This window comes from Taudactylus pleione, unplaced genomic scaffold (genome assembly GCF_031769625.1).
Source record: "Taudactylus pleione unplaced genomic scaffold, aTauple2 ptg000273l, whole genome shotgun sequence".
NCBI lineage: Eukaryota > Metazoa > Chordata > Amphibia > Anura > Myobatrachidae > Taudactylus > Taudactylus pleione.
The window spans coordinates 1308315-1320282 of NW_028284675.1; the positions used below are offsets into that span (position 1 = coordinate 1308315).

The 11968-nt window shown below is 42.5% G+C and overlaps 1 protein-coding gene across 3 annotated transcripts in view; it reads left to right on the forward strand.

The window, feature by feature from the left end:
• Positions 1–10650, forward strand: part of LOC148513720 (neuronal acetylcholine receptor subunit alpha-7-like) — a 248064-nt gene extending 237414 nt beyond the window's left edge. For all 3 annotated transcript variants that reach the window (XM_088481464.1, XM_088481466.1, XM_088481465.1), the window contains 2 exons: positions 3185–3294; positions 9613–10650. In XM_088481464.1, coding sequence (XP_088337590.1) covers positions 3185–3294; positions 9613–10137 — 635 coding nt within the window. In that variant the 3' untranslated portion in view covers positions 10138–10650. The remainder of the gene's footprint in view (positions 1–3184; positions 3295–9612) is intronic.
• Positions 10651–11968: the final 1318 nt, after the last annotated feature.

Here is an 11968-nt window from a genome sequence, read left to right on the forward strand (position 1 = left end):
AATGAAGAGTATTCAGTTAAAATTATTATCACAAAATGACATGACATTTTTTATATACTAAGATGGGTCCAAAACAAGCAAATAACTAAATGTATGACAAATAGCCAACTATATCTCAAAGTATGTAATCACATTAACCAAGCACAGCCGCTGCAACTTTGTACACTGCGAGCAAACTCGGGGAAGGAGATCTGTACATGCACAGTACAGATCCTGCACATGCGCAGAGTTGTACACAAACCAATGGTTCCCCCAGCCAAATCAGGGTCTCAAATTGAAGCAAAACGTCAACCCGGAAATGATGAATCTTGCATGTTTTGGATTGCATATATAAGTCCCTCCCTGTTAATCATATTCCAAGTTCCTGTACGTCACTGAAGAGCAGCTTCTCTTTTGTGGGCAGGCTGAAATCACTGCACAGATCAGTGTGATCAGTACAGGCTTAGCTATGCGTAAAAAAAAAAAAAAATCAGTACAGGAAATTATGACGTGGTGTCCCCCCAAATCAGTAACCAGTCCCGGACTTCTCAGCCTTGGGTGGTACGGGAAAATATGGGGCAGAAATCGTCGCGAGGTGGTAATGCCATAGCAGGGGGACTACAGGTGCCAATGGGCACAGAATGTCTGGGTATGCTGGCACTTGCAGTTCAACAAGTGCCATCATGCCGGGCCAGGCTTGCTAGTACCTGTAGTCCCACTGTAAAAAACAATATTATTTTCTATATTTTACACTATTACCCCCGCACCCGCTGCCACTTGTGGTAAAGGGAAGAGCCCTGGACCTTCAGCCCTGTGCTGGTTGTTTCTGAGGAGGGGTGATTGCTGCCTCCAATCCCGAGATTAAAATCCTGGACTTTTTGAGGCTAAATCTGGGTATCCCGCAGATCAGGGTCCCAGGACTGACTTTTCTAGATGTATGATTTGCACTGACTCCTTAAAATATCTGCTGATATTATTACATACATGTGTTTAGGTGTATATGTGTTTCTCTAAATGTATTGTTTAAGTTATTGCTGGGATAAAAGGTAATGTGCAGAACTTCTGAAGGTTAGAGGGCTGCCCATGTACCCCTGAATTGTATCTGAGATTAGTGATACTTCATCAATATAAATACTTATATGCTGGGGAATTATGTAGTGCTATTTTCTTGTTCAAAAGATCAGAGACAGAGTTAATATATAGAAATGCATTCTAAAACAAGTTGTGCATTTGTTGAACTATTTAAAAAAATGTAAACAAAATGTATATTTTAAACAAATAAATAGCACTGAGGTAATAGAACAGTTATAAATTCAGGAACTAAAAAAATGACATAACACACACATATTCCTATTTCACCAACTGAAATAGAATGTGTATTATCAGAGCACTAGTAACTGACATGTGAGTAGCCAAGTGCTTCCGACAAAGTGGAAATTGCGGCAGTGTTGTGTGGTGACCACTTGGGATCTGCGTCACTTTTTGGAATGACTGTTATTGTTATTCAGTTTAGAGGTTAAAAATCTCCTAGTACTGTCCATGTCTTTGTTGTAACTTTATATCCTTTTCCCTGTCAGTCTCTCTTCCATTTATCCTTCTAACTGCTTGTTGTCCATTTGAATCAAATTGTCCAGGTTTTCTGACCATTTATTTCGTGTTTCATAATACAATTCATCGTTATTTCCTTGTCTATTACTCCTCTTACCTGTACCTGAGCCTCTCTTCCTTCTCTACTACAGTAGTTCTTGTTTGTCCCTACATCATACCAACTAGGAATGTAACTTAAATGTCTGGGCACTATCAGGAAGATTGCTGGCAACTCTGAATTAGCGGCTTTATCCTCATTATTATTTTGAAAATCATCGAAACGGACAAGTAAATTCTGAAGCCATATTAAGGGGTCTATTTACTAAGCAGTGTTAGGAGACAGAGTGAAAAGTGATAAGGTGCTAGCCAATCAGCTCCCAACTGTCATTTTTCAAACACAACCTGTGAGATGGCAGTTAGGAGCTGATTGGCTGGCACCTTATCACTTTTCTCTCTGTCTCCTAACACTGCTTAGTAACTAGACCCCTAAGGGCTCTATTTACTACAATCCGCATTGGTAATGCAGATTGTAGTGTGATATTACTGAGTGAATTCGCATTGTGAATTCAGGCAATATCACAGAGATTTACTACAAATTCCTTGCAGGGACAGAGCTTGCGAGAAAGCTTTGTCACTGCGAATCCCCTCCGCACATTAGTCACGGTATTTTCGCAAAAAAATACCGTGACCAGTGCCCCGCGCATGCGCCGATCGACCGTCGATGCTACCCCCCCGGCGCTAAGCCCTGCGCCGTCATTAAGCCCTGCCCCCTGCGATCGCAGATCCCCCCGCAACATCCCCCACCTCCCTTTCCCTTCATTAAACTTACCTGCATGATCCGGGCTCAGGTGATGTCTTAAATGTCCTCCGGTCAGGTGATATTCCATACTGCACTGGGACCCGATCACCTAATGACCCGGCCGCAGTGCAGCATGGGAGACCAGCTGACCGGAGGGGAGACTTCACCGGAGCCCCGACCACCGGTCCCTGGAGTCAGGTAAGTTAATTTTTTTTTTACAGTGATTTGTTTAGACCACACAGCTGATTACTGGGGCCGACTCCCGGCTCTGCTCTCTCCGTTAGAGCAGGGCAGGAGTCCGGTAACCGGGGGAGACCCCGGATAACGCCACCTCCAGGTGACGTTATTATCACAGGGCTTTCCCCGGTAATTTTTTACAATTTATTTTTAGTAACTCTGGTCGGATCACATTTCCCATTACAATTATGGGAAATGCGATTTGCTTACTAAAAATAAGTGATACTTAGGGGTTGGAGTAGAATTTTACGAATTCTACTCCAATTGCCCTTTAGTAACTTTAGGTGAAACTAAAATAATGTGAAAAGGGTGTGAAAACACCCTTTTTCACTTTATTTTAGTAAAAACAATGTTAATAAATAGAGCCCTAAGTGTGTACTATACATTACAGTGCTGCTGAGCCCCATAGCAAATGACTATGGTCACCCCCTTGATAACATTCAGCTCATACTCCTGGTGAGAGTGGATCACTAACACTAAGGTGTCATCTTTTCTGAACTAATTTCATTCTTTTATTAGACATCATATAACATTTAGGTGTATATGGCCATGGTCAATGAACTATTTGTCTTTCCTTTGCAGCGCAGTATTTTGCAAGCATCATGGTGATTGTGGGGCTCTCTGTGGTGGTCACAGTGCTGGTGCTGCAGTTTCATCATCATGACCCACAAGCAGGAAAAATGCCTAAGTGGGTAAGTGCTGATACTGTGTCATACTCAGCAGACTCTAAGATGCCCATATATATCATTATTGCCAATACATTCTCATTGCAAACACCATACTATTGAAGATTACACACATTGGAGATACCGTATAAGGTCAAGGAACAGGTGGATCTGGATTGAAAATCATTTAAGGTATATGTTTCAATGCAATAGTGTTAATAGTCCATTATGATTGTTTTAAAAATCCACTATACAACATCCTGGAGCAGATGTACTAAGCCTTGGAAATAGATAATCAGCTCCAGTCAGTTTACAGGCTGTTTGAAAAACTACAGTTAGGAGCTGTTTGGTTGGTTCTTTATCTCTCTCCAAGGCTTAGTACATCTCCCCAACCTCTTTGAAATAAGTGATCTACAAATCAGAGTACAACACTGTAAATACAACTTCTACAGCAGCATGTAAAAGTTATCATTACTGTTACCAACAAGTAGTGGTAACTATGTAATAGCGATGAAGCTAGGTATGTAAATGTATTTGCATTTTATTTCACTTGAATGATAGATACAGATAATCTGATCTTATTGGTAGTCTAGAGATTTAATGGACTTGACCATTGTAAACACTAGTAAAGTGAATAAGAAAATCTTACTTGCCATATTTTGTATCCTACTAATCTATCATGTCCATTGTCCACCAATGGCTGAAATGGTCAGTGCAGCATATTATCTGGCTTTTCTCTAACATATCATACTAAGGATACTGGATTTCAACCTCTATACGCACCTTCCTATACGTTCTAAAACCTGCCTATAAACCTCTAAAATTGACGCTATTTGCGTACGTAGTCATACAGTAAAATAAAGACTTTAGACCTTGAACATGTGTTTCCAAAGCACAAAGTATTATTCAAGTAAAGTACAGATAATACACGCTGTGATCTAAGTACAATTTAGCGCAAAGAATTATACAGACCCAAGATACAGTTATACATTATGCACGCGCTCTGGACCAGATACCGGCATCAGCAAGAAACCTCCGTCAATCAGCAAGAAGACTATAGACTTGGGTCACAACACACACCTTTATACCCTTACAGAAACAGGCAACACAATAGAGAAGTAGTGATCCCATTGGTTCCCCATCGTGGTGCGTATGTTACAGGGCATTTAACAGGTTGATTCAAATGGACACAGAACAGCCTCTAACAGCTTGCTGCCTCCGTTTCCCCGCCTCATGCAAATCTAGGCTGTTGGTTTTACAATGTACATTCTTTTGCTTTAAGTCTCTACAGCCCATAAGTTGTGAATGCATGTTACGATCTTCTCACCGATGGTACCGGAAAGCTGTTGAGGAAATGCAGATCAGTACAATACCAAACACGGCTTACTTATCACGTATTAAACCTTAGATACCGAAATAGTCTTTATTTCACAGCATTTGTAATAAATGTATAAAACTTGGATCTTATACTTTAAAGCTATGGAACCTTTTATGTGAGTGTGCATTATGTAAGTATTAGGGGTTTGGGAAAAGACGCTAGTTAGGTTTATCTGATTTGGGGCAGATGTGCACGCATGCAGCTAATAAACAGCGTTCACATGCAGGATATTGTGCATTCGCTAATGTGCATCATGTTAGCAGCGCAACTGTGCGTAATGTGCGGTGTTTATGCATGAGATTCTATTTATGATGGATTTAATATATATATATATATATATATATATATAATATAATTTCTTACTAACATTTTCAAACTGCAATGCAAATGTGCTATGGGCAGTGAGCTTCACTCTCAAAACAGGGTGGAGACCCCCAACCGTGTTGGTGCCAGCCTGTCTGAAAAAGAGCAGATTTAATTCAAGTGTCTGGGCCATATTACAAATGCCACAGCCATACTTGTCTATATACAGGGATTCCCAATTTATATGTAAAACACTCACAGTATTCTGCTGTATAGTTAGTTGCTTTCCTAGTATACTGTGTTTGTTATGGTAACAAGGTTGTCCCCAGAATGGGCTTTGTGTACATCAGGGCATCATTTCTGGAAGGATTACTAAAAAGTGTTCTAATGCTAATAAGTCATTTTTTATGTATGTTAAACACTGTCGGTATGTTTTTTGCGGAAGATTGTTACTCTGTGGTTTTGACAAAATGGCGTTGTGTGGTCTATTTCTAAGATGGAGTCTTGTCGCCAATCGTGAGATGGCGTTGCGCAGATTCTGATTGTAAAAAGATTCTGTCTCAGCTGATTATCCGGCTTTGACAATACATTTCTGGAAACTTCTCCCCCGTGAATTCCTGCAAACGGGAAAATCACAGAGGAAAGGCATAGACCATCAGCTGCAGTCTAATATAACCCTGATAACACAGGAAAATAGATCTGCCGCCCTCTATATCTCCTGTGATGGAGCACATGTTAGTAACTAATCATTTGTTTATTGTATCACTTTAATTCCAGAAAAAAAATATTATCCTTTCAGTTCAAAAGTCAATGTCAATTTCCTTTTATCACTCATTGGCATTACCATTATTGTCACTCTCCTATCTAACCTGCTGCAGGCCTACTGTCAGATGCGCCTATGATCCTCTGTTGAATTATTGGCTGTAGAAACAATAAATACAAATACAATTCTGCTTCCCATTTGCTGCTCCCTTGCAGTAGAGCTAAGATGCACTGTATGTAGACGCTGCCAGTAGTGAGAGTAGGAAGCTCATGCTGCAAGGCATTGTTATTCAATGGAACATAAGACAGGTAAGAAGCATATGCTTCAATATTAATGCTGCACCTCTCATGAGCTCCTTCATGAGGCATAAAAAGAAATAAGAGTGAGTGGGTACCTAATGATCCTCAGATGATAGATAAGGCTACGTCTTGTATGTAAAGGAAAATCCACTTTACTTTGTTTTTGTAAGTCATCACTCTGAATGGCGTGACTACCAGGGAAAAACACAGGACAGAAATGCAGTCCATCTATTCTTTGTCCCCTCCAAAATAAGACACACATGTATGGCATAGGCAAACGCAGGGGGGGTTTCCGTCTGCCTGGAAACCCTCCTCCCCAGCCCACACTATGATCACAATAGAAATAGTAATATAACAAATTGTTACTAGTGCTGCATTTTCTTTTCAGTATCACAAATGAAATAATTAGCACCACCTGTGAATCTTTTAACATGTATCAGCCAGTAATAAATAACCTGTGCACCAACTAGGAGATCTGGAAAACATGCACTGTTAGGGATGCACTGCTATAGAGCCCAATATGTACATATATGTCCAGGGCAGTGCCAGGTTCTTCTGCTGCTCCTCCAGGCTCCCGAACTTGCTTCAAAAGTCTGGAATGGTGCCCACATCTATAATAAATACATTCAGCTCAGGCAGGATGGCCTACTGGCACATCTAATGGGTTACTGTGATCCTGTATATGCTGAAATTATGACAAATAAATAATACACATTGTATGACGCATATTAAAGCTGGTTAAGTACTAATTCTGCCCTTTTTACGGACTGGCCACACTCACTCTAAAATCAAGCATTTGGAAACCCCCCTCTAGAAATCCTGCGTTTGCCATTGTATGGAACCTGTAGTCAAATATAGCACAAGTGAATGTCATTCATTATAAGTTTATAACCATATTTATGTGATAGCAAAGGTCAGAGCCATAACTAGACTTTTTGGTGCCCTGTGCCAGAAGAAGCATTGGCGCCCCCTTCATTTTTCAGAGGGACATAATGCACCCAAAAAATGGCCATGGCTTCATGGGGAAGGGCCAGGGAAGAGATAGGAGAGGCCAGGAGATGCTGGGGATGGAATAAGAGGAAGCTACAAGCAAGAATGATAATAAACAGAAATTTGACAGGCCCAAACAGCGCTCCCTGACCTGTGGTTCCCTGTGCGATGGCACCGGCCGCACTACTCTAGCTATGGCCCTGGCAAAGGTGTACTGTGTACAGCTGCAGATGTACTGTATGTACTTTACAGCTCATTTTCACCTCCACACCTTGTGCACTATCCCTTCCTAGCCAATCACAGAGCAGTAAGTAAGTAATGGTGGTGTCAACGATCCATGGAGAAGATTACCTATATGCAAATCAGAGAAAAATACAGTTGGGCAAAGTTCTCCGTTAATTTCCAATTGTGAAACACTAGATATAGTTGTTGTAGGGCAAAATATATAACATTTCCTTTACATCCAATTGCACTACAAACCGGTTGTATCACTGCACCACTAAACATAAAACAAATGTACAGTAAATAAGCAAGTGTAAGTTCAGCGTTCAGGGCTCTTTTAACTAATGAACTTATTTTGTGTTATTTAACTTAGATGATTCAGCCGAATGTAATAATATAGCAGAATAGTCCTGTTAGATCTAAATGGAGGATAGAGGGCCTGATTCAGACCCGCTCGCGAGCGCAGAGTGTCGATGTTTGGCCACGGTGCATGCGCACGCTGGAGCCGGCACCGACGTGCGCATGCGCGAAACCTGGCTAGCAATGGGCGCTTCGTCGCTCCGGGTCTCGCACCAAAATGGGGGCGGCTGCCGATTTTGATCGACAGCTCGCACCGTTTTGGAGGTGTGGCTATGCGAGGCCGCTCCAAAAGAAAAAAAAAAAACGGCCTGATTCAGAGCGAGCGTTCTTTCAGAGCGTCCGGCTCTGAATCAGGGCCTGAGTCTCTGCTGCAGGTAACAAAAAACATTGGATAACATCCATCACCTCTAAACCCCAGGTGTCTCCTAAAAAATATAGATTTTATTTAAACAGGGGCGGAACGAGGTATTTGAACGCTCCATGGCAAAAGTTTCTAAGTGTCCTTATGTACCACCCAATGGTGAAAAATGTATATAACAAGGGATGCAATATCCCAACAGCGGGGATCCTGGCGCTCAGTATGCCGACGCTGGTATCCCGCCGTCTGTCAGAATCCTGGCACCGACATCCCGACTGCTGGAATCCCGAAGGAAAGTAGCGGGGTTGTGGGGGAGGGTTAGGGTTAGGCACCGGGGGAGGGGGGGGGTTAGGCACTAGGGGGGGAGGTTTAGGGTGTGGGGAAGGGGAGGTTAAGTTTAGGCACTCGGGAGGGGGGTTAGGTTCAAGCCTCGGGGAGGGAGGGTTAGGCACTAGCGGGGAGGGTTTTGGGTGCGGGAAGAAGTAAGTTAGGTTTAGGCACTAGGGGAGGTTAGGGTCAGGCACCAGGGAGTGTTAGGAGAGGGGGAGGGCTAGGGTAGGAAGAGAGGTAGAATACTGACTCACAAGTGTTGGCATTCTAACCCTGTTGGAATTCTGATTGCCGGCATCCCCACCGCCGGCATCCTGTACCCATCCCATAGCAGCTGCACTCCTTGCACCTATGGTAGTTACGCCCATGTATTTAGATAAAAACACAATGTATTTTTTTAATTAACTTTCATTGTAAATCAATCCCAACTCACATACTTATCTTATTTATCTGTGTTTGTATTCTATGTTTTCTTTTTAATTTCAGTAGATTTACAGTATTTGTAACCCCCTGTTTGCATGGTAGGTGGTGGTAGTGGGGTGTTTAATAACTATACCTGAAACCATTGGTTTAACCACCCAGCTGCAGTTCATTCTCTCTTACCTCATGCTCCCCAGTGAGCCGCAAACAGACATGTCCAACTCTAATCAGCAAAGGAGCTGATGTCGAATTGGACACAAGTGCATTTGCATGTTGTAGTTATGCACCTAATGCAGAATTTGTTGGACTACACATACAGCCATCTTACACCAGAGTTATCAGTTACACGTATCTGACACTTGCAGACCCCTATAAGATGCGTATCAGGGGTGCTCATGTGCAGGTGGAGTATGGTAAGTGCATGGTGACTTACTTACCTATGGCTTTTCAGCTGCAGCAACATTTTGCTTCACATAACATTTGAAAATGTTACTTATGAGGCAGCCTATCAGAGGCTTATTAAGAATTGAGGGAGCCAGTGTGCAATTATTTTGTGTGGGAACCTCACACCTGACAATATGATGGCGATAACGGTGCAGAAGATAGCATAGACTCTGGCCAGCACAATACTTACACAGAATATATTCACTGATACAAATTTCTGTAAGAAATGTGGCGCTTTTAAAATGGCACCCGCAGTCAGTGTGGTAAATCACGCCAGGCTTTACACTGACTGCGGGTGCCATTTTAAAAATTCACCTGCAGCCCACCTGGAAGCTTTGTAAATAAAGCACGTAATCTTCAAGGTACAGTAACTGGCTTTACATTATGACTGGGTAGAGCAAGGAATTTTAAAATACTTGTCAAAATTATCTTTCCATTCATTTATATCTGCTAAATAGAAACTACTCTTCTGTTTCAGGTGCGAATTATCTTGCTGAACTGGTGCGCATGGTTTTTAAGGATGAGAAAACCTGGGGAAAATAAAAGGCCTATTCCTTGTAAGTATATATACCCCAACCATCATTCAAGTATTAGCAGCATTGAAATGAACATTGTACCTGGACACATATCCACCAATGGCAACACCATGTACTGTGGTTACCACACGCTGGAAAGTCCTTGCTGTCCACCTAACAGTGACTCTGGAGTTATGTGCGGACGAGTAACATGTCCTTCACTGGAAGACAGTGATCTCATTCAGAAGAAATGCTTAAGGGAGTGCATGCCAGAGATTGCCAAGATCTTGGAGGAAGTGCAGTACATAGCCAGGCGCTTCAGAGATCAGGATGAAGGAGAAGAGATCTGCAGTGAATGGAAATTTGCTGCTGCAGTCATTGACCGCTTGTGTCTTGTCGCATTCTCACTTTTTGCCATTATCTGTACAATCACAATCTTGATGTCAGCACCGAACTTTGTAGAAGCAGTTTCCAAGGACTTTACATAAGGGACAATGTAACCCTTGTGCTCTTAGTGCAAACAGTCATTTTAACTAATTTAAATGTTATTGCGTGTTCTGTCTTTAACTGTAATACAATGGATAAAAACTGTGTGTTCATGGCAAAAACCTGAGACTAAAGAAAATAATGACATCAAAAGTTGTGTAAAATATATAGCATATATTTGTATATGTTTTACTATTGTTAGTATTAGCAATGAGCAAAGTTATTGTTTGGCAATTCATACAAATATAGTTGGTTTAAAGGAAACTGAATAAATTTAAAGACCCACTAAAAGAAGTTTGTTTTCAATTAACCAATAAGAATGTATAGAATGTCCCATGCTTGTGAGGTGTAAGCGTACAGTCTCTGTGCTCGTGTTCATCCATGCTCTCTGTCCCACGTCTGCACCTCCTTTGTCACCCTTGTCCGTACTTGTTCTTCTTTTATGTGCAGTTGTATTTTGTATGTTTTGTAACTAACATTGGAGTTCTGTGGCTCCTTGAAAATAAAACAACAATGATGATGATGATGATTGCCAAAATCACAAAAGTTTCACATTGCATTGTGTTCCATTTTACTGCAGATAGTAAATGATGGTACATTGCTGCCAAGGAACAGAAGGGGTCTCATTGTCAGGGTCGCCAAAAGCTCAGCCGGGCCCCGGTACAGGGAGGACGTGTGACTCGGGGAGGTGAGGCCAGACCCCCTCCTCACAAAAAAATCTAAAATATACTATGTGCGCGGCCACTGCACAGGGGGCGCCAGTAGCAGATCTTGTGTGGGGGGGGGACAAGTTCGATCTCCCCCCACACATACATCATGCAGGGAGAGAGAGGACTGACTGCTGCTGCAGGAGCCTCTCTTCCAAGCCCAGCACACAATAGCAGTCTCCCCGAAGTGCTGCCACCTATTACGGGGGTAGGGCCGGACCCTAGTAAATGCTCCCCCCACTCCTGGCACCCCTGCTTATTGTTACTAACATGGCCATTAGTTTAAAAATATGCTCAGTTGTTCTATTCACCATTATTAGCCTCTTGCTTGTGTGTTAATCCCAAACCAAGGAGTGTAAGCATAGGGAGTAGGTTACTGTGGGTAAATGTATGTACTCATCCACCTGCAGTACGTTTCATAGTTCTGTGCTCAACAGGAAATGAGCACATCACAGTGTAAATGGCCCTTAAGGTAGTGATCTAGTGACCATTATGAGGAGCAGTTTAGCTATCTGCCGAACACTGCATGGATCAAAAAGGAAAGAAGCTACATTAATGCTGTCCAGTATGCAGAGTCTTTAGACAAAACATTCGACAAATCATTATTCTGAGGTCTGTATATGAACATAGTAAATGAAGATAGTGATCCTGATTCAGAGGTGGATGCAGTTGCAGCCATGGTTGCAATTTTTTGTGGAGTCACGGCGGCGTTAATATGCAAATACTAGTTTCAGCCATCACAGTGTGTACTAGTGTGTGCCGCACAGCACAAGCCCTGAGATGCCCACTTTCCATGGACATGGATGGTGCAACTCCAACGGTGGTTCCAAACACTCCACCAGTGCTTTCCCTATGGACACTTGCACTAGCCTCGTGCTGACACAGTGTCATCTTCTGAACTCCGGCTAAACATGGCTGCTCTGGCTCTGCATTTAGGAACACAGCCGTATTCACAGTCACATCTGTAACACTCCCATAACACACCCATGGCCTTTTGCGTTCACTTCAGGCCAACTTCCAGGGACGCCCATCATTTTGCCTCGCTGGTTCTAATGCCATCGCCTCCATATGCAACAGCAGGCTCTGAGTACACTCAGGGGAATGAATGCGCCATAGGGATTTCCAG